General features: G+C 39.0%; 1 protein-coding gene across 1 annotated transcript in view; it reads left to right on the top strand.

Moving 5' to 3' along the window:
* Window positions 1-24,138, top strand: part of SPATA5 (spermatogenesis associated 5) — a 200,689-nt gene that overhangs the window by 46,584 nt on the left and 129,967 nt on the right. Inside the window, exon 13 of the mRNA XM_009887890.1 lies at window positions 13,278-13,404. Coding sequence (XP_009886192.1) covers window positions 13,278-13,404 — 127 coding nt within the window. The remainder of the gene's footprint in view (window positions 1-13,277; window positions 13,405-24,138) is intronic.

The following is a 24,138-nucleotide window of genomic DNA, read 5'->3' as shown; positions in this document are numbered from 1 at the left end:
TCATTTGCAGGAATGATTCTTCTGGTTCTCATGCCCTTTGGCTGTTTTCTGTGGTTTTAGCTTGCATTTATTTCCAGTAACTAACTCCTTTCTTTTCCCAGGGTTGCTGTGCTGGCCTAATATAGTGTTTCCATCAAGCAAACAATATGATCATATGCTATATTACATGAATTTCCAAGGAGACTACTCATATGCCTAAGTTTACACTTACATATAAACATTTCACCAGACTGGGAAAAACTTCATGAACAGATTTGAGAATACTTATGTCCTTTCATGTGTGACTTTAAAAAGGGGTTATTGTGCAAGCAGCTAACAATGGTTTTTTTTAATGTCCTGCTTTGTCATGATTCTGAGAGATGTTTAGCTCCTGTCTGAAGGAGGATTATAGCAGGTTTCAGTTGTTACTATAGCATTTAAGATTTGACAGGCTCTCCAAGTGGTCTGTCTTGGGGGATACCTTTTTATAAAATAAGGTATTACTTGTTGTGAGCAAGTTTTCTGTGTTGTTTTGCATGGAAAACTATCAAGTATGTGCAAGTAGAAAGTATTTGTCCAGTTTAAAGGCAACTCTCAACTTCATCATTTTTATGGAAAAAGAAACTACCCTGGCATCCCTATGGATTCCTTTGTATTGCAAAAAGGGCCATTTGTATCCCCAGGAAAGGATAAAAGGTGTCATTCTGACATTTCGGTGACACAGATTAATTGTTTATGTTATAGGAGGTGACATCACGTGCAGTGTAGAGCTGCCCTGTGAAAATTCTAAGTAGTGAACACCTTTTCTGTTGAAAACGCAAAATTTGATAGAAGATGTCTTAATCAGCATCCTTCTCATATGCAATGTATGCAACTGTGAAATTTGTAAGCTTCCTAAAAACGCTAGCCACCCTATGGTATGTACTGAAACACCTGCCTGCTTATCACAATAGAGAAGTTGCAAAAATGTGTGCTGGAATCAAGCCACTAGAGGGGGGGGGAAAGACCTTCCCCCTGCTACAATTCTTAATGTGTTTAGTGTTCAGAAACACCACTTCATCAAGATAAAACCTTTTGGAAGAATAAGCCATAGTATATTTTAATCAGCCTTTTCACACAGTGCCCTAGAGGTGTTGAGTTTGTTTGTTCGCGTGCTTTATTCTTTTAGGGAGTAAACAACCCAATTTTACCTTACCTGGAACTGTCTGTGGGGGGTAGTAGGCCTGGCACAGCTTGCTGAAGAATGTGGTATGACCTGCTGCAGTAGTGTTGTGCTGGAGACATCTGGTTTTGGAGCTTTAAAAAGAACAGGGTGGGACACACAAATATTTCGTTGTCAAATCTGAACCAGATGGGAGGTAAAATATGTAGCAGAGTTCTCATAAAATTCATCTGAAATTAAATGGTGTAGGAAACCAGACAAGGCACTTACTAGAAATGGCCTTTTTTTACAGGCTGACTTTGCACAGTAGGAATTTGCAAATGCATTAGAGATGCTAACGATTTGTGGCCTCTGGAGATCCATTTCCTGTACTATTACTAACCATGCTGAAGTTTTCAAGGAAACACCTGTTTATATTGTCTCCCTATTCCCTCTGTTGGTTGAATTAGTTTTCTCTGCCTTGGCAGTGAAAACCACTCTGTGATACAGCTTTGTAAAAGTTTTTCCTCTCAGTTTAAATCCTTGTTCAGATGTCACGGGCTTTGTGCAGAATGTGCTGCATCCCAAATCTCCAGGTCCTAACAGGACGTGTTCAGAGATACAGAGAAGCCTAAAGTTAAGCTGTGAGAGTAGTCTTTTGCATAGTTCGGATCTGAAATACAGATGTGAAATAACATTGAGTAATTGCTTAATGCTTTTGCTCTTCAAAGCGCTTTGCCAACTATTCATTAACCCATTATTACTTGTTTAGATTTGAATAAAGCTTGTGGGTTTAAAACACAAACATTTTGCTCCCAACCTTCTGCAGAGAACACTGAACAATCCCTTCTCATCAGCAGGCACATACAAACTAATAGACTTTGCAATTACTTTATAATACAGGTAGATCTAGAAAGCTAAGGAATTTTCTTGCTTGCACCATTCAATATGTCTCCTTTGCATCATGTAGTGGAGTCTCTGTCACAGCACAAGCCATTGCTCCATGGCAAACACTGTAGCTGCATTCAGATATGCCGCAGTTTTATTTATTATATGTTCCCAAGCCGTAACTCCATAGTTGTAATACATCTAACATTCTGCCTAATCTAACTGTCTCGTGTGGCACTTTTCTTTTACAAAATGTATTTGAGTGTGTTTATTAGTTACAAGAAATAATACTTTGAAGTCAGCAAAAATTATATTAATTGACATTGTTCAGTGTCAAAATGTGTAATTTCTGAAAAGATTTCTTATCCAGCCTGCTTAGAAGTTCCATATGTTTGATCTACATGAATTAAACTCCTGGGGTTTTCTTCTTGTGTGTCCTCACCCCCCTCCCAATTTTGCATGTACGCAACAAACTAATATGTATTAATCAAAGAATTAAAATTGTGGGCTGGATACATACCAGCCTTGAAGAGAACTTACAAAAATATGATCCTACCCTTCTGAAGAAAAATAGTTCAGTGTAAGCAGCAGTTGCTCGATGGAGAAGTCTGGAGAACCTTGATGCAAGATGAGAAGGTGGTTCTGAATGGACTTGAGTTTCCGACATGGTAGTGAGGACAGATAAAGATAATTTGACCTGTATTCATTCCTGCATTTTGTTCTGTTGTTCTGCGCTTCTAGTGCTCTTGGAAGATTTTTCCCTTTCTGTCTGGTTTATGTTGAGATGTTAGAGGAAGTTTAGAGAGAATTGAAAATAAAAAATTAGGGGCTGGATGGACTGACTATAAAGAAAAAGGGAGGCATTCACTATAACTGATTCTAAAGAGCACATATAAACCTGCGGAAGAAAAGATGGTAGAAGGTTAGAGGTGTCACGATGAGTTTTGAGTAGAAAAAATTCTGCCAAGCAGAAGGGCTTTTGGTAGAGAAGTTAGTCCGTCATATGGGAGAAGCTCCAGCAACCTACCACTTGACATCTTTCAAACAAAACTGATGTTTCGTGGATTAACATGCAGCGGGGAGCAATCGTGCACCAGGAGAGGTGAACTACGTGATGTACGGAGCCTTTTCCACCGCTCTGTGGTTCTAATTAGTGTTTGCTTCCACGAGCGGGTTATGACTTTTTTTCTTTCTCCTTACTTTTGAAAGATGTTGTTATGACTTTTTCTAGGAGAGACTGTGCTGAAGCAAGACCTGCAGGACTGGTCCAGATGAGGAGGAAAGTTTGCCTCGCAGTAATCCCTTCCCCGGACAAAGCTTGAGAGGCTTTACAAATTGCACAGCTGCAAAGAGTTATGGGTATTTGTTATCCCTTGGTATCCTGACCATGTAAAACCTAATTCTTCTGGCCATTAGAGGTTGCCAAGAGGGAAATGGCTTGGTAATTAGACTTGAAAGTGATGAATGAACGTGGCTCTGTGTAAATGCAGCACAGACAGTCTGTTTGCTGAACTTAAGAAATCGCTGTGCTTTGGAAATGGGACATTGTTTATATAAGTAGGATTTTTAGGATTTTTGGGCAAGAGACATATTTGTTCCTTTTCTTGTTTTTCAGAAGCAAAGCATTTTTCCCTTTAGCTGCAAATCTTTGTAATGTAAGATGGGAAATGTTGTAGACTGATGTGAAAGACACTGATAAATTCCATTTTCAAATGGAAAAAAAAAGACAAGGGACAAAATCAGTACCTTGCATTTGACTTGTGGAGGCCAAAACAAGTTGGTAGATGAATAATGCTGACCTTTTCAGAATGAGGGTAGAAGTGACAAAGCAAAGGGTCTTTGGTACCGCTCCCCTGAAACTACATTATTATGGTTCTTTTCCAGGGAGGTATGTTATCCTGTACACTGGCGGGGAGGATAGATACATTCCTAAGCCACAATTTAAAATGCTCAGAACCTCTGAAAGATGTACTGTTTTCACTGTAGGTATTAAATTATTTGCAGTCTTAACTTTTGAGGCCCTCAGGCTTCTAAATGAAGCAACTTCTCTTTTGTATTGTGCCATGTCTGCTTTTAACAGGGACTGTGATAAATCTGTTTTTAAACCAACCTGCCTCTTTCTGGAATATTTTAGCACATATACTGTATACTTTAGTGCGTATTACACTGCATGCTTGCACATACGTTGCATTTTTGTATCTATGCAAATTCCTTGGTGTAATCAGCAGTCTCTGTCATGAAGGAGGTCAGTGTATTGCATCCTAGCAGTGAAACCTATGGGCTGGACCCTGCAGGGACAAAGCAAAGTGCTATTAGGTAGGATTGAGGTTCTCAGCAGAAAATGACCTTGCACAGGGTAGATAACCAGTATTAGAGCTGGAGGAAGTATTGTCACCCTAATATTACTCACGCAAAGGCAAAAGAAAGTGAACAAAGAGTACATGGAAGAAACGGAGTTTCCCTGTGCCATATACTTGTGTGGTGAGGAGCCTGATTCTAGCAGCAGGCTGAATTAGGCAACGAGCTTTATGTTTCTGGCTGATGTTGGCACTGCTTGTCCCTGAATTGGGGAACATCAGCTGATTCCCTGCGATATCTGAGCTGTGTTTGGATGTGATAGAGTTGAGGCGTTCAAAACTTTTGTGACTGCTGTCTGAATTCTTTAAAGTTTTGGAACTTGGTATCCAAATAGAAATATTGTCTGGGAAAAAAGCTGCTTGTCCAGTGCCAGCTTTCTATTTTAGGCCTAGCAAGGAGTGGTGAAAAAGTAAAGTTTTGAAATGATTTAATTGTACAGTAAAGCTTGTAATTCACTTTGGAATAGCAACTTTAACAAATAGCATTACCCGTAGGTTGTGTGTATATACGATAAATGTCTGCAATCCCTTTAATTTTAAAACAAAACTTGTTAATGCTTCTTGTCTAGCAAGAATCCTTTATCACAATGTGTTTTAAATCTGTTTCTTCCTTTTTGTTTGAAAAACCCAATAATCTGTAACTTTGCCAGCCTGTATTATAATTCAGACATTTGAAATCAGTAGAGACTTTCATTGGCATCAGTGGAAGAAGGACTGGATCTGTACACCCTTTTCTTGAAGCCGTTCAAGTGCATGGATAAATGTGTGGGGTTCAGAGGGACTAATCAAGTCTGTTAATGTTGGTAAGCCCGTTCTGCAGTGCTTGGGAGTGCTGTGGCAAAATTCACCCGCAGCAAGGTGCTTCAGCCAAAGACAGGAATTTGAGCCTCTGCCTGGATTCCTGCCAGAGGCCCAGTTGAAACAGATGCAAGGGTTAGAGAGATCAGAAGTGGGCATATGTGTTGGCCACTTCAGTTCCCAGTATGGTGTTGGCTATGGAAAAAGGTCAGTTTACCCACTCTAAATGGGCCCAAGCAGGCTACAACTGGTGGTGGGTTTAGGAGTATAATGATTGAAGGTCTTGCCTTTTTTTTTTTTTTTTTTCATTTTAAATGAGAGACAAAGAGAAAATAATTGTAATTAAAACTTACAAATGAAACTTATTCCAGATGAAAGTGAACCTCTTATACTTAAATATTGTTATAATGAAATGAAATTCAGTCTAGTTATTTACTTCTAGGGCTGTAATACTTCCAACTTAAGCTGTACTTGCTTCCCTGGTACATGATTGATTACAGTTTTCAACTTGATTAACTTCCAGGAATGTGCAGAGGAGAAATGCTGAGGAAAACAGAAAGAAAGGAAATGGGAAATTTACTGTGCATCAGGTGTGTGTTTGGGTTTTTTTTAAGGCAAAGTCAGTGTTAACAGAATAGGAGAACTCTTGACGTTAGCATCCTTCCAGTTTCAGCTAGATGGTGATGCCAGATGAAAGCAAGGTCTAATGTCCATCTTTCATGGACATGTGTCTGGAATTAGTTGCAGGCAGATGGAAATGGATGATAGATCACCATCTAAGTGCTTAAGGATTTGGAGATGTGCTTGGGGAAAGCCCTCTGGAAGAGAGCCTGTTGATTCCAAACCCATCTCAAACTGGCTCCTTTCCTTCTTTTCTCTCCTTTCATTCCATTTCATTTTTCTGGGCCTACTTCACTAACGCCTGGAAGCTGCAACAATAAGAAATTTGGGCAAATGGAAGAGGCTAGTTCCATGACCATGGAGGATGTTTGTGCAGCGGTCTATAGGCCATTTGTTTCTAAGTCACCTGCTGACAGCTGAACACTGTTTCCTGGTTTCACAAAGCTCATCTTCTCTTTATAGAAAGCTTGCTTAGAAGTTGGCGGTCACTCAAGGAATAATAGGACTTCTCTTGTTTTTCTATGCTTTTCTAATATCATAAAAACCAGATGACATGAACTGCACTTAATCAGTGAATCGACAGTTGGCAAAACACCATTTTGGCCTGGAGATGACCATAAAGCTAAGTGTTCTACCCAGTCTCTGAATTTCCCAGACTCCCCCAGGTTTCCTCAGGAGATTTTCCTTCTGTATTACTTGAATTTTGCTCTTGAGGAAACAGGGAAGATGTGAAACAATATAGTGGGTAATAACTGATACAGGTGCACACAGAATGCGACAGCATCTAATTGTAGGGTGCTGATGGAGGGAAGGGTTTAGGATTATCTTCTTTCAGTGTTTTTCTGATGACACAGGCAGGAAAATTCCCTCCTATGGGGAAAGTTTCTCTTAACACTGAAGAGGTTTGGGGGTTTTTGTTTGGGTTTTTTTTGTTGTTGTTATTTGGTTGTTTGTTTTTTTTAAATGAATAGCCAAAATATTTAACTGTTAACATACAAGATTTGCATGCTGTATATTTCCTCTAGACTTTTTAATAACATCCAAGCCTGCAGTATCTGTAGTGGTTTGAATTAATAGTATGCACTGAAGTTGTACCATACGTGTGCAAGAAGTTAATTTGGCCCAGTGTTTTAGGCCTAGGTATGCTTGCTATGCCTTTTTATTTTATGAAATACCTCTTTTGTTTTGAGTGCATGTACACAGAGGAATCAATTAGTAATTGTGCATAACAGTTTTGCAACTCAAAACAGGCATTGTGCTTGTAAGCAGAAATAAGTATGTGATATAAAAGGTGGTGTGATTTTGAGGGGGAGAGGGAAAGCTGCTACAGGGGAAAAATAGTGATATATGCTGCTTATGTAAACATACATGTCTCTGTACACCTAGTATATTTATTAAAGTTTGGGTTTTGTAAGCCTCAGTAATAGTCAAGGGAAACAAAGCTAACATAAGGGCCCACTCTGCTATCTTTAGATATAAGAATATTCTGACTGAATTACTATTTCAGCGGGGTGTATCTGTGCGGAAGGGCCTGCTTTTTCTAATTGGCCTGGCAGTGTCCATTCTGCTGGACAAATTGCCCTTCTGATAGAATTTTTGAGTGAAATTTGCTATCTGGGAAGATGCTGCAATTATTGTTTTTCTGATAATGCTATTGGAGTAGTTTTTTTTTTTTTTTTTTCCTCCTAATGCTGTGGAAAACTGTGAACTGCTAAAGCTATATTTCACCAGAGTTTGTGAGGGAAGGAAATAAAACAGTGTGACAGTTAATTACGATCACAGCAGTTGGACTGAGAAGACGGACTTGGCAGGTGCTCCTTGCTGACAGGTTACCCCTGCAAAGCCCTGACAGAAATGTCAGACTCAATAAAAATCCTTCAGACTGTGCGAGCGAGGCGACTCTTGCGTGGGAGTGTGCTGGCAGGGGGCTTTGGTATTTCAGGAACCTTTTACCTCGGTAGTTTGCAGAGAAGTGGGGAGTCCTGCCAGAAAGGTCTATTTCAACCTATATTCATTTTTTGATACCAACCATTTTGTCATGTCAATGAGTTTTACATTTGTTTTGATATGAAATTATTTCCAGAGATTCCAGTGAAGGAATTATTTGAGATGATAGCACGTTCGCAAGTATTTTTAAGACCCGTAAATTTTGATTATGATTGCAATTCTTTTGCTATGGGTAAAAGAAAATAATGAAGGCAGCTTTTATCTGTATGTAAATCTTGCCTGATATGACATTTTGGAAGAGAAGGTGGGCTCTACTCCCTTCTCACAAAACCTGTGTTATAGATTTCAGCTGTGTGGAGATTAATCCCTCTGCAGTAATTTATCCTGGATACTTCTCCTGAGGTCTGCCTCTTGGACCTCATGGATCTGCCTGAGGTAAGGTTGTCTGCACAGAAATGGGGCTTTTCAGGAGAGGGGCCCTCCCAGACTTCCTTCTGCTTTTGTAGTTTCACAGTTGCTGTGAATTTAAGAGCGCTCAGAATGTTATTGGGTGAGTATTTCCTGCATTTCCAGGTCTACAGTTTAGCAGTATAACTAAATTAAGGTCCTGATTCTGAAGCTCAGATGCACAGATGGGCTTCAATGCCATTCAAGTCAGTGGCGGAATGGAGAGTCAGTGGTTCTCCCTTACAGGATTTAAATCATGACTGAGACTTAAATACATTTTCCAATGAAAATGACATCTGGTGTCCTGAAAAAACATTCTTTCCATTGGCTTTGGAAGTGTTCTAGGTTGTCAGATGATGCAAGTGTATGTTTGCATTAACTTGTGGTGGTGATGATTACCAAATTTCATCATGAGGTGAAACTGTAATGACTGCATTCTCAGATTGTTTTTAGTTTTCAGATATTAAAAAATCTGTTAGATTGGGGGGGGGGGGAGGGAGGGAGAAGAAACGGAAGTTAAATAAGTAAAAATGTACAAAACAAGAAGTCAGTTCCTGTCAAAAAAATTCCTATAGCAAGAAGGGTAACAGATTTAAACCTGGTGATTTCATACATCTGGTTATGTCCGGAAACAAAAGCTCCTTGACTTGAAAAACTATATAAGCTAGTGAACCGTATGTACTCACTGATGCAGTGATAGAATCAGGCTGCAGTTGCTTTTATATCCTCGGGAAGAAGTATGAGAGTGGCTTAAGATGTTCAAGGGGAAACGTCGGTGCCCACTGAGATCTGAATACAGCTGGTTAGAACTGTCATTGGATAAGGCCAAAGGAGATGAGAAAAAGAAAAGGTGTTGTGGAGACCCCGTACCTGCTATATTGAATTTGGAGCTGGAGCTCACAGTCTCTCAGTTCCATGAGACAAGGCCAGAATTAATTCAAATTAATTGTGAGGCTTTGGTACACTTGTTTTGGTACATGTTTTATTCTGTCAAAATGTGTACTGGAAACGCCTATAACTGAACTAAAATAGCAAGAACAGGTTTTGTTTTCCATATTCACCTTCAGTAGTCTGCATTAATCCATGGATAGGCTTACCTGATGGGCTTTTGGCATTCAGGAAGCTTCTCTGATAGTTAAATGAAATGCCTGCGCAGGAGCATGTGTGTGTATTTCTGAGACTGGTGGGACACTTGCAGGATTAGCTCAAATATCACACAGGGGAGGATATCTGGCTCTAACTAATGTAATAAACTAGTAAGCAAACACATTTTTTTGCCTTTAAAACTCCTTCATTGAGGATTTCAAAGAAAGAGGGGTTGGCAAAAAGATTAAAATAACATGTAGCCTCCAGACTGATGTATTTCATTAGGGCAGCCCAAGAGAAACTGAAATTCTCAGGCCCTTATGGAGCAGCCAGACTCCTCTTTGCTCACACGTTTTTTTTTATTTTGAAGTTTAGGGTATTTCTGGTTAGGGCACAGCTCTTGCATATGCGCACCAGTGCACACATGGCCCTGCGTGGATTATGTGAGCGGCTTAATTCTGACTGCCTGGATTTGCAGGCAGCGTGTTGACAGGAAATTAGTTTGTACCAGGACGTGCCTTTTGAGGACTATTTCCATGCAGTTGTGATGATGACATCAACGTACGGAGGTCGGGGTGGGAAGGGGGGGGACATGACAAAGTTGGAAGTTTGGCTGGAAGCTGGTTTTGGCAGTGCCTCCGTGGGACTGGAGGGTTAATCATAACTTGTTTCTCTGGCTGCCGTTTGCGTCAAAAGTCCGGGCAGCCTTAATGAACATTGCCTGTGTTAATTTGAAACCCTTGCTGGGAAACCATGGGAAAATGGAAAAATGCGTACTTGCGTGTCACCCTTCAGATTAACAGCTTGGGCAGCGCTAGAGCTCTCGGAGCGCATGGTGCGGCTCCAGTGCAGCTCGGAGCAGCTGGTAAAGAGATCTCTCGCTGTAAACCTGTGCCTGCCTGTGATTTTTATAGGGTACCCTTTCAAGCCAAATGCTAATTTGCTGTAGAGTCTGTGCTAAAAATGGTGCATCATATAACAGCTTGGTGAACTATGTAAATAAAAGCACTGCAATTGGAAATTCCTGGTGTCATAGGTCCCACACACCTCTCTGATACTATTTTTATTATTCATAGTTTTTGTGTGTGTGGTTTTAATTTTTTTTTTACTTCACTTTTAACGGATAATAATGAAGCCCCTAATAATGCACTGGTATCCCTCTTCATTGTTTCAGCAGTATTATGCCATCAGTGATTGCTTAACTGCAATTTTCTGATTATGCCCTAATTGCATGAAAGTCTTTGCAATGTACATTCCCCTGTAACAGTGGGGGGTTTCTTTAAAATAAACACTTCTTTAATTATTTTTTTTTTCAGTCTGAAGCTTGTAAGAGAAATGTTTACATCTTTCCCCAATAGATTATCCCTTCTAGCCACCTCCCTTCAAAACCAAATATTTCTTTGTTTCTTAAAAAAAAAAAAACAAGTTTAGCATCTCCCTCAAAGTCTCCTAGCTTCAGATCATCTCATATAATGTTAACATTTTCATCCCAGTCTTACAATTATTTTTTCCTTTGCTTAACGTTTTCTTGTGTGCAGTCTATTGGGTATAAAGTCAAGTAAATGTGAAACTTACGCAAGATGGGAGGCCTGAATCCCTACTGAGACGAGCTTATGTTACAAAGTTGATTTTAATTTCCTTTAAGCTCTGTGTCCTTCGAAAAACATTTACTATCCTTGTCTAACACCTGAAGTGTTTTATCGTGTTCAGCCCTCCATAAGTCAATGGGACGGTGACCCGTGGGTATGTTAGAAACGCTCTAATATCACTTGGGAATTTCAAATGCGGCTGCAGCAAACCGAAAAGCTGACGACTAGCTAACCCAAGTCCCTTCTCTAATATTTCTTAGCAACCTAAGTACTCTGTTAGCCAACGTTTATTATAGCTCCTCGAAGATGTTCTCCAGACTAGGTCTGATAAGTTAACTGTTTTGCACTGGAAGATTAAAGAACCAGTTGTAGAAAAGAAAAGTTAGAGAATTTATTTGGAGGAGATCTATACAGCAGCGCCGGGGTCATTACTGTTGCTTTGGCTCTGGGACATTTAGGAAGCGCTATGGTTACAGGTGTGCTGGTGGTAGATGGCAGTGCTGCAGCAATATACGTGCGTAATAACTATGCAACTATAAATGTATATTCTCTGTCTGTTGGAAATGATTGGAGCGCTTATATTTTAAAATCTAGTATTTCTTTTTGGAAACTAGCGTTCGGCAGGATAATTATACTGCGTTTGTGTGTGTAGGTGCCTGTATATTCTAGAATCGTATATCTGTATAAGCATTTAAGAGTACTTTTGGAAAAGGACTTTTAAAAAATTGAGATTAAAAAAATTGTCTTAATCCTATGTAGATTTGGGGTGACAGTAGAAAAATATACATTACAGGAAGAAACCTTTGCCTCATTTTAAGTATTAGACTTCTTTTTGCTTCTTAGCATGAAGTTAGAGGGGTCTGGAAGAATTGGAGAGATTCATTTTTAAAAATTGTATTGAAAAGGGCCTGTTTAAAGGTAGAGAGGTGAAGCCCTTCCGTGTGCAGCGGAGGGGGGAGTAGCCCTGGAAGAGCAGTCCCGCTGGTGAAGGAAGATGTAGGTGTGTGCATGCCGTCCGCAAGTGAAGGTTGTGTCGAAAACAGCGAGGCTTTTGGTGTGTGCCAAGAGCAGGGCTCCTGGTTTCTGGCAAAGGAGGATAAACCCTGCATTTTGGGCACTATCTGGCAGTCCCCAGCTGCTTTCCCCAGCCTGCTTCAGCTTCCCTGCCCCTGCTCAGCAGAGGGAACTTTTGGGACAACCAGGTCCCTGCGCTTGCCCCAGCCCTCTATATTCATATAGAGCTGAGTGCTATAGGAACACATATACATCGTTTGTATAGTGTGTCTACCAACATATGAGTGTATACAGCTATCTGTGTGTGGTCCTAGCATCTTCTAGTTCTAGTATCCTTTCAAAAATAAAAAGTTATATGGCGTGCAGTCACCTATTTTTTTGTAATGTTTCAGAAATAAAAACCTCGTTATACAGAATTAGAGGGATGTTATAAAGAACACAACTGTTCATGAGATGTATTATTTATCACAACATATGTGCTTGGTCTCTTGGTTTGATTTATTTAATGTCTTCCTTTGCTGCATTCTTTGTTATATGTGTAATATATGCACACACACACATATAAATTTATGTGCACACATATTTATGTGTCAAAGAATTGTCTAGGAAGAAGGTGGTACTTCATGTGGTTATTCTTTTTAAAATATTACAAGCTTTAATGAAAAGAACAGAGTTTATTTCTATAATGCTTTTGTTACATATAGTTAAGCAATTTGAGCAAATTTTCCATAAAATTCAAGGTTGCCAGAGTTAATTCCAAACTAAAAAAATAAATGCCTAGGATAGTTTATGCCTTGTCTGTCTAGGTTTTTCACGTATTGATGATTTCAAAACTGGAGTTTTCCATTTCTCAGTCTTGGCTTTTTTCCTGCTATCTGGAAAATCAGCTGAGTTAAAGAACTGACAATGCTGTGATGAGGCAGTTGGTCAACACTCAGTTTATTCTCATTTGATGGGGAGAACATAAAAATGCAGAGCAACTCTGCAAAATGCATAACTACCTAATTTTTTTGTACTGCATAGGATGGTGTCGGGACTCACTTGGATGGTGCTAAAAATGAAAGTTTGTCTGACTAGTTCAGAAGCTGCATGGATTCAGTTATCTTAAAAATGTTTATTTCAGACATCCACATTGTGTTAAATTCTTTACAACCTACATAGCAGGGTAGTAAGTAAAAAAACCTCAGCTGCTTTGCTGAATACCAAGAAATCTTCTGAAGGACAAATTCTCCAGTTGGCTTTTATTCACTTCATATGGCTGATACTGTTTCAGGGATTGAAGGTGGAAAGAATTAAGATTAAAAGATGGATCTCTGTAAATTGAAAAGAACCATATATTCTTTCCTTTCTCTAATTTTCTAGGAAGGGAAAGCTAATGCTGTGACTTTTCTTTTTTTTCTTTTTAATCAGCTCTTCAGGTGCTGGAAATGTAGCAGACCGTGTCTTGGCTCAGTTGTTAACGGAAATGGATGGGATAGAACAGCTGAAGGACGTGACAATTTTGGCAGCTACAAACAGACCGGACATGATAGACAAGGTACGAATAGATGCACTGTCGTATATACTCTTCTCTTGAGAAGACCAGAGTTTGGTGTAATTCTGTTCTCTATTACCTTCCAAACTGGTGTCTAATCAATTTAATGAATAAGAGTAGAAGTTTGAAAATGAAGACAAGGCAAAGGAAAGGATTATGTCCCACAGCTTTTTTTTTTCCTCTGCGGAATTTTTAACAGCAACAAAATGTTTTGTGATAGCCTTAAGTATCTGTTTCCTAGAAGAAAATTTCCTTAAATCAAGCTTATTGAACTTATGCAATAACATTTCTGTCAAACAGCTTCTGTGGTTTTTGCTTCTGTTGTGTTTGTTTATGCAGCAGTCTGCTGGAGTTTGTTGGTTTCATTAGTTACTTCCTTTTAAAAGATTAAATATCTCCTCAGTGCCATTAGCCTGCTGCCAGCAATACGGTTTCCAACTGTAAACAGTGCAATTTCTCTTTAGATCCTGTGGCAGCTCTGCTGGAGCGACAAGAACATTTCAAGTTTGTAAAAACGGGAGGGTTGTAACATTGCATAAAACCTCCAAACACAAAACCAACCCAGGAGCCCTCTAGAAAATCCACTTTAAAACCGTCTACCACTGCTGTGTCTTCTCACAGCTAAGTACAGTAGACAGAGCAGTCTGAAGTGATTTCCTTTAAGATATGTTTTGTAGTGTTGGTAAGGTTCTTTATTCACTTTTCACCTTCACAACATTCATGGATTTGATGACAAGTTAATGAAATTTATTTTTCCTGATCTTTTCTAGGGTTTCTTAGAAGTTTCTTAAATATTTTTAATGTTAACAAATTCTCCCATTTTAAGCTGTTTCTGGAATAGTCTTTTCTGTTTGTCTTGGAGCATTCAGGCATAAAATACTTATGAAGAGCACACTTTTAAAGTACAGTTGATGAAGCCTTGAGAAAAAAACTTGTATTTTGGCTCCAGAACGCAGCCTCTTCCCTTTTGAACTGAAGGAAACCACACAGCTGATGGTGTCCTGACAAAGATTTACTTAGAGCTTGCTTATACACTATCTGTGTGCCTGCCGTGGCAAAGTGGATCTAGCAAAGAGTTTTCAGTAAAAGACAATAAAACTCATCAGTGAAAAATATGCTTGTGCAAAATTGAAATTTTCAAGATTACACTTTTGCCAAATTGATTTCTGTTTTCTTTGGTGACTACTATTTCAGGTCAGACTAAGCTGAATTTGAAAAAAATCTGTTTGTTGAAAAGAAGGGAAATTTACTTCTGAGTCAGTTCAACGTTGTACCATGTTTATCTCCCCCAACCAGGCAATTCAGTTCTGTCATTCTCGTTTTTGCTGGATTTGTCTTGGGCCCACAGTGAACGCTCTTTTCTTGTATTTTAGGTTTTTTTTGAAATACTGGCATCCTGGGGCAATATATATTTGAAATATTGGCTTTATTGGGACATTACTACCATGTGTTAAGAGTACCATCCTGCAATACTGAGAACTTTTAGATAGAACCTCAGTTACTAGTTGTCTGCCAAGTGTACCTGCATCACTGATGCAAATCCAGACCGCTTAGCCTGGGACTGAAAGTTTTCAGTTTAATATGGTGGGTGAAAATTTGACATCTTTTGCACACCTGAATTTTATAGGGGTGGTGAACTTTTAAGAGCTAACAGCATAGTTGTCTTTAGATGACAACATATCTCATGTATGCTATCCCCAAGTAAAGCTGATAGCCTTGACTCTAAATGTAAGCAAAAGGAAAAAGTAATCACACAGTAGCAAGCTGTGTGATGACAGGAATTTTATTTGCAAGAAACCGTGAATGGATATTTTAGATTTTTATTTAAAACTTGTTTTTACTGAGATATAATGGGGGAAAAAAAAAAGTTCTGGTAACTTTGTAGAAGTTTGCCTTTGTAGAAGGCAACTTACAGAAGAGCAGAGCAAAATTTCACCAATCTGGAGGAAGGGGGATTTTAAAAGGTGATTTTTAAAGGGACTGGAGAATCACATTTGAGTTGGTATTGCTCACATCCTGCTTCATCCAGACCAGACCACCATCTTCTCCTGGGTCTATGCAATGTTTGCAGTGCATGAGTTGCACTTTTTTTTTTTCCTCCTGGAGGAAAGAAGTCTGACACCAGAAAGCATTTGTGTTGTGAACTTCACTTAATGGGAAATCTTTCAGTATGGACTTTTAGTTTACTTTGTGATTGGTGATCCCTTTGAAAAGGTAACATGTTGTTTAATCAATTTAATATTTTATATGAAAATATCAGTTCAGTTATATATTACAATAAATGAGTGTCCTGTTTTCATAAGTGTATGATGACTATACAGTAATTCTTAATGCTTGAACTTTACATATGGTATAACGTGACAAGGCAGCTTGTGTTCTCTACTTCCAGGGACTAGGAAGATGTCTGATATATTAATTTGACTGTCTTTTACCTTTTCAAACCAAGAAAAGCTCGAGGAGTGCATGCTTTGTGAATTTTGTAGTATACACTTACAAAATTGGTAATAATCCATTGAGCATTCCTCATTTATGTGGCTGCTTCGTAACTGACAAATACCTGATGATTAATCTTTTGTAATTTGAAAGCAGCACGTGGGAATATCAAATGTAAGGGTATTTCCCTGAGCCTAGTACAGACTTCATCATCCCTGCAAACGCTACAGTATGTTGTTTTCAGCTAGTGAATAGATTTTGAGTCAGACTTTATAAAGTTATGTTTAATGGTAAACTTGTTTTGACTTGTTACAAATGTCGTCTATTAATAAGGTAATTTCTCTAAGTTGTCATGATTGTATTGAAATATTATTCCAACCTTGTGTCCCGTGTTTGCAGCACTTAGCTACTTTGCATCCCATTCATGTGATGCTGGAAGTACTTTGGGGTAGTTTCCATTTTTCATAAGAAAACAAAACCGGCACGTACTGTTTTCAGCAATGTGTGATACAGAAAGCGATTTCTCTTGGAAGAGAAATACTCTGGAACAAGATGTTCTGAACATTCTTTGAAAGTGATACAGAAACAAAACACTCTGAGTCAGTAATAATAGTAAAATCTTCCCTTTTATTCTTCATTCTATAAGTAGAATTCATGAGCAATAATTGGAAAAATGCTTTTTGTTTTTGGTGACTTACCCACTCAGGAGTGATTTTTCGTATGTAAAATATTTTGCAGTAACCTTAAGGAGCTGCTTACAATTCAGAGCTTGTCTGTATTTTCTCATGTATTATCTGGCCTAACGAGAGATCACTCATCCCCACAAACCTCGTGTAAAATAGTTTGAACACTGTGTATAACTTGCGTAGCTTGAAATTAATGTTCCATTCAGACATATATGTGGACAAGTTTTCAAGTGTAGTCTGACAGATTTGCATGGAAGAAAACCTAGACCAACTCATCAGGATTTGTGCGTCCATTTTTAATTTTTCAGCGGAACCCGTTTTCCTGGCCTTTTAGTACTGGGCTTATTTCTTCGGTGAGAAGGGTGAATTGCTGTCATTACCTGCCCATGCAGATATTTCTTGCCTCTTAAGCAGTATTTCAATCTCCATTAGCAAGGGTACAGCGAGGGAAGAGAGACTGTCAGATCCCCAGGGACCTTGGTGAATGTTTTAGCACAGGAAGCAAGATGCATGTTGCTGAGGCATCAGATAGTTTTACCTCCTGCTGGGTCAAATTTGAATGTCAAACACATTAGCTGTGATGTAAAACACGAGGCGCTGAGTGAAGTGATGGCCTGTGGTGTAGGAGGACATCCTGGTGCTCCTGACAGCTTCACTTCTCCTTATCATGGGGTGCAGAAAAGATGTATCCTCAAATATGCTATTTGCATAAGAATGACAGGATGTGATAGGACAAATGAAGATTAATGAGATGCTGTGCTGTCAACGTTGCCCATTGTCTCTAGATTGATGGTGGTCTGGATTTTGTCCACATTCATGGGCTTTGGTGTAGTTTAAACTAGAAACTATCCTGGTGCATTGAATATTGAAGAGCTGAATCTTCACAAATGCTTTGTTAGCATAGGAGGCCATGAAACATCTTGCGTGCTGGTATCAGAACACGTGTTCTGTGTATTGTGCCAGTGCAGAGGATTTTTGCTGCCTACTTTTGCATGTTTATTTTGATTTTTAAAAACTTCTTGCTCCCTAGCCTTCCTCCTCATTTTCTTCTTCTCCCACCTTCTCTTACTTCACCTGCAAGTTTTGCTGTTCCTTAGATAAGCTCCGTTGGCTTCAGTGTATTAACCACTGGGTTTGAATTCAGCTTCTTTAGTTTATGAACCACATGGATACTACTGAGTTGTCCGTTCTGCTTACGTGAACAAAATAAAACAAATCTTCAGCCTGTGTTCTTCCTAGCAACTGCCAAGCATGAGGAAAGGGAATAAAACTCCCTTCCCCCGTGGTTCATTTGGATTTGGAGGAGTCTTTTGGGCAGAGAAGTCAAACAGAGGTTCATCAAGTTGATCTGACCCTCAAAATGTTGATTACTGTGTAGTTATGGGACAACCTTAATTTAAAGTGGCTTGTTTTGATGAAAATAAAAAATGTGTGATAGAGCCATTTGGCAGAATCAGTAAAGAAAGTATAATTTCTTGCCTGCAGCAAAAGTAAATAATCTTTCCTCTTTAAAACATCAAAGTTCTGTCTTTCTGAAGGCTTATGGAAGAAATTCAAATATTTAGGTTTGCAATTTTACAAGTTAAAAGGAATAGGAAAGAATTTTGCATATTTATTCATTATTGTCTGGAAATGTATATGTGCTGTTATAAAGCAGGTGATGATACAAGCATATTTAGCAGTCAGATGCAGTGGCACAAACGTAACTCACTACCACGTAATATATTTTCCTATTTACATATTTGCCTATTTGTGATTTGCATTTTGGTTAGACATATCTTACTAAAGGTTCTTCCTATGTTACAGCTTTGACTTGGTAGGATTTCAGTTTTCCCAAATATAGTGTAGGACTGCAGAGTTACAAGCCACATAATCCATCAGTCATGTGCTGTGTTTTCCCCTGTGACACCTCTCCACCCCTCCTGTTTGACCAAAGATCGTAAAATAGTTTGGAAGGGGCCCCTGGGGATCTTCTGGTCCAGCCTCCTGCTTGAGCAGGGCCAACTTCAGTGTTAGATGAGGTTGCTGAAGGCTGGTCCAAGAGAGTTTTAGATTTTCTCTAAGGATGGAGATTTCACAGCCTCTGAGCACCTGCTGAGCTGTTGGACCACCTTTACCGGGAAGATTTTTTTCCTTATATCTAACAGTCTAGCTTGCTGTAACTTGTGCCTGCTGCGTGCCTCTGAGAAGTGCCTGGCTCTGTCTTCTCAACAAACCATCCCACCACTCCCTGCTGCTTTAGGTATGTGAACACAGATGCAGTTGTACATGGAATTGTGAAGGAGAACTTTGATTTATTTTTTTAATATTTTTTTTCTGTCCCTAGTGCGCAGGTGGGAAATCCCCAAATCAAGCTGTGCCTGAAAGAAGGTCCCACCTCTGCTAAACTTCTTTAGGACTGCAGAGGAGGAAATGTAAATACCTAGCTTTTCATTCTGCTCTGCATTGGATTTGGCTCAAGGATGAGCATTCAAGTGTCCCTTGGCCTTGCAGGGATACAATATGAGCACAGGAAAGTGGATATGTCTCTGGCTGTCATTTCTCAGCATTATTTCTGTACAGATTTCATCCAGATTTGGAAGACGGGGGCAAAAAGCTAGGTGATTTCTAGAAGGAGATGGTGCTGGGACACTTACTGCTTGGCAAAGTATTTTATGACAGTTGAATAAATTAGTACTAAGTAAACACTAGTTAGAGAGAAATCTTTTTATATACTTAATTTGGCACTGCTAGGTTACTGGAGATGAAATCTAGCCTGGGGTCTGGTAGAGATAACTACCAGTTAAGTTAGAATCATAGAATGGTTTGAGTTGGAAGGGATTGTAAAGACCATCTAGCTCCAACCCCCCTGCCACGGGCAGGGACACCTCCCACCAGCCCAGGTTGCTCAAAGCCCCATCCAGCCTGGCCTTGAACACTCCCAGGGATGGGGCCTCCACAGTTTCTCTGGGCAACCTGTGCCAGTGTCTCACCACCCTCAGAGTAAAGAATCTTTTCCCAATATCTAATTTAAATCTATCCTCAGTTGCTAAACTGTTTTCCCTGCCTGATATCTTATTACGGAAATCAGTCTTCATTTGTAGATGGACTTTGTAGGCATCATGAGAATAGAACGTGTTGGAAAGTATTTCAGAGTAGGAATTGAAGTACATAAATGCAACCACCATGTCTCTCCACAGTGCTGAACCATTAACTCTTTTTTTTTTTTTTTTTTTTTTTTTTTTTTTTTACTTTAAATGCTGAAATGCCTCTCTGCTTGTCAAAGGGCACTCCTCATATTCTTGTAAAGCCCTGGGATTAAAAATAGAGTGTGAGATTTTGTGGGTCTCCTATTCAGTCAGCCAGCACCTAGAGTACTTACATCATTTTGCCCAGGTGCAAGTATGGTTCTTTGAAATAACAGAAGATGTGGGATTTCTTTTGAAGACAAGATTGTTCTGGAGCATATAATAAATTTTCAGAAAATGAAGCTTTAGGGAGAAATGATATCAAGCTATACATGCTATTGAAAAGAGGATCTGAGATTCTAAAAGACTTTCACAACCTTGGCACCGTCACATTTTCCATCAATAGGTTTTCTCTGGTATGTGTCTGGGTTTTTACCCTTAATCTTGTTAAACTTGCAACTCTAACTAGGGCAAAGTGGTGTTCTGGAAAGTGGCTGTTTTTCAAAGGTCTAATTTTGCCTTTATTAATATCAGATGTTTACACTTTAGGCTGATTAAGAGCTTACTAAGTTTATTTAAAACAAAGAAGAGCAAAAGAGTGAATGAAATTATTTAAAAGTTGTCACGCATTCCTTTCACCTGTCAAACTGAAATGACTGAATAGACGCCGATGATGAGCGTTGCTCTGTACTGGCCAAGACTTCCAGGCTGATGATTTGAGGCTGGATTGCATAGTGAACCCACAGTGCCTAAAAAGCCTGAGCGCTCTGTTTGAATGCAGAGGTGGTTTCTATGTTCACGTACATATGTATGAAGTTTCTCTTTAAGTCAAAAACTAAGGTTTTAAGATTCACCTGAATCTCTCTCTCTCCCTTCCCCCGCCTCCTTCCTCACTGATGAAAACTTTGTTTTCTCATGAGTACAGCAAATAAAATATTTCCAGGTGTGCAAAAGTGATTTTTGTTTCCAACTATTCGATTGTCAGAGTGTGCAGGGCTGAGTAGTAAATCAGCCTTAAGGCTGCTACGGATTTAAAAAACAAAATCTTAGTGGTGACAGCTGAAGAGCACAGTGACTTTTTCACTCAAGATTTATTACTTGCCTGAAAAGAAGGGTTGGAGGGAAAACTTGCTTGACTGCATATTTTCTCCTTTAACAGATATACTATAGGGCCAGGAGAAGTTGGCTTTATTTTGTCTATGAAAATGTACATCCAAACAATGTATGTAAAAATATAATACTTTTACTTCAAATAGAACAGAAAAGTAAATATGTCTGCTCTTATTCTTTATAACGGAAAGCATTCCTTACATTAACTCAGTCGTGTATTTTAGCATCACTAATACTTTCATAAATTTCTCTGCAACACATGCCAGAAAACTTACTTGAAGGTATCAAAGTGTGTTTATTTCATTTGGAAAAGTACAAAGATGGGAAAGTAAAGGCCAAGGGCCAGTTTGTTCTTATTCATACCTCATAGACTCACAAAGTCCAGATGAGGAACACGGCATGTTAGAAAGCCTCCAGATTATCAACAAAGTGGGAAAATCGAAAGGCTCTCAGATTCATGTTTGTTGTGTAAATACCATCCCTCAATTCAATGAGTCTGTAACTGTGGTACCAGGTGGGGTTTTTTGGTGTTTTGGTTTTGTTTTTAAATGGTAACATGGAAATGACACCGTATTTGTAAGATAACATGGGAACATAAAGGGTTAAAATGAATCATGCCTCTAAAAATGAGGTGCCTTTGAGCAGTACATGGAGACTGGGTATCAATTCCTAAGTGTTGGGTTAGGTCGACTCTATTCTTTGTGGGGGTTTAGTGACAAAGCAAGAAACTTTGGAGAATAAACACTTATTTTACTATTAAGTTTCATGTACCTGTACAGCAGATTTTAACTGCTAAAAGTTGTGCATGTGCTTATAAAGATACAAATTTTCACTTCCTACTTGAATTACTTGAGAACAGTCTATGTGATGATAACCTCTTCCTTCTAAATCCTTTCAAATCACTCTTCTCACTTTGTGTCAGTGTTTGGGTCATGCAGGGGAGGGATACAGCTGAGTAGCTCTGCAGAGATGTGTGGCTTGGCTTGGTTCCCATGGGAGCATCCTTAGGAGCTGTCAGGGCATTGGTGGCTTGTAATTGGGGATACTGGGCTTTATGGTAGATAAGCAAAGCGCAGCAAGGCATATTTCACAGTCAGCATGTTGGATAGCATGAGTCTTATTATACTTAAGCTTTTTTAGGGTCGTGATAACAGTTAGGGAAGAGACATTCCAAAAAGTCTTGGGTTTTAAATATTTATGGAAGAGACACTGAAGAGGATGTTGGTGTAGCACTGCGAGCTACAGAAGCTAGAGGAATGGCTGCAATTATGGTACTTGGGCTGTAGCCACGGACACATTTAGGGCTTGCTTTGCAGTTGGTCTTCTGCCCAGCTTTCTTGTTTGTGGATGTAAAATGCACAGTACGTATGTAGGTCTTCTGTATTTTGCTATGTTAAAATAGCATTGTAGAGAATGTTGTGTTTGTCGAACACCCATGAGTTAAGAACTGCTATAGGTAAGATTGCGTGTACAATCTTAATTCATTCTTCTTTCTGCATGTGCATCATAAGGCAGTCTTTATTTACGTTAATTAAAGTGGTATTCATTGTGCATGATTAATTAAATTGCATTTATCTAGAAAATTATTTTTCTGAGTCATTACGATCGCCTCTACTTTAATTACCTTAATACTCACATTTCCTTACTTTGGAGGACTTTGATTTACACTGTTTAAATGAGATGAACAATTACTAGTTTCTGGGGGGAGTATTCAGATTCCATCGTGTGGTGTTATATTGAAATCTTTGTGGTTATCAACAGTACGGGCCCGTTAGATCTGCCACAGAAAACTTGTCTGCTTGAAAAAGGTGATAAATTGACAACAATATTAAACTCCTTTGCTGTTCTTTGTGGGGTCTGCTATGCAAGAATGGGACTTTTACCTCTTATCCAGGATATTTTCTGACAGACAACATAAGAATGGGTAGATAAATTACTTTTTCAGTGTTAACATTTCTTCCTAATTTCCATAAGCATAACTTCTTCCTTATATTCTTCCCATGGTGTTTTTCTCTATTCAATTTGCTTGCTCTCTTTGTGCAGTAACCTCTTGGTCTGTATTTCTTATGTCTACTGACTTCATGATCTTCAGCAAATTATTCATCTCATCTCAGTATGATTCTTGCTTCTAGTCTTTTTGCTCAATTAACATCAACTTTTTTTTCCCTGAGCCTATGCTTCTCATTGGATCCATCCCCCCCCAGCCAGGATTTCCCAATCCTCTTTTTCCTCCTAGGCTTCCGCATCTAGAATCCTTTATTAATGAGCATCGGTTTTGCCCCAGTGTCCAGATTCTTGGTTTTCAATGTGTTCATTCCTCTTATCGGCCTTTTCTTTCTTGTGGAGTCAGCTCTGGTGTCCTCTTTCTCCTTTTCCTGCTTGACTAGATTCAAGTGACTCCAATAAGAGGAGAGGTCATTTTCCTGCTGGATCAAGCATGGCCTGCAGACTCAAGCGAGCCTTAGTAGGATTAGTCTTTGAGTGGTCAAAACTTGGAATATGTATATGCAAAACGTCAAGAAACCTCACAAAGCTTTTTCAAATTGAGATGTTTCAAGTCCTTCTAATGTGGTCAGGTCTCAAGACCTCCCTCCAAAAGTTAGGGTGAAATAATTTTATTTTTATTCATTTTTTTAAAATTGTAAATAAAGCGACATTTTTCCTGGTCTCCTTCTCATGCAAGAGCTGAAATGTTTTGACTTGGAACATTACAAAACAAATCAGTTAAAGGCAGCCAGCCAGCTTGGAAAGGACAAGAAGGTCAAAGCTCAGAATAGCATAAGCTATTAAATGCATGATCTTATAATGTAAAATGTTGAGTGACTTCTATATTAAGTGTTGATACTTATCTCTCCTCTAATAGGGTGGAAGCTGTTTCAGTGAAAGGGGAAGTCATGGTGGAATAGAAAGCCCAGAATTGTACATATCACTGGTTTAGTATCGATCATAATGGAGGGCAGTTCGGGAGGATGAGGTGGCCAGTGTACAGTTTCATTGTTTGGTTATACACTTTAAGGTGGTGACCTTTTCAGTTTTAGCTTTAGGTTTAGAAAACCTCTGAACCTCAGAGCTGTATAATGAGCAAGTTGAAATATGATCAAGCTTTAGTAATTTACCATTAGTAAAGGACTGTTGAAGAGCTGTTGAACTTAGGGATTAGCTGATATGCACTTGATTCTCAGTAAGGATGTTAGTAATCTTTTGTTCAAGGTTCTTGATGGATATTAGATGCTATCATTAGTCCATTCAGTTGATTAGGACCATTTTTTTGTTTGTGAAATCTCTGTGGGGAAAAGGAAAAATAGGACATCATAGGCAGAATTTCCACTAGTTAATTTTTG

The sequence above is a fragment of the Charadrius vociferus genome, unplaced genomic scaffold, assembly GCF_000708025.1.
Source record: "Charadrius vociferus isolate BGI_N301 unplaced genomic scaffold, ASM70802v2 scaffold806, whole genome shotgun sequence".
Classification (NCBI taxonomy): Eukaryota; Metazoa; Chordata; class Aves; order Charadriiformes; family Charadriidae; genus Charadrius; species Charadrius vociferus.
This window is presented reverse-complemented; position numbering and strand designations above follow the sequence as displayed.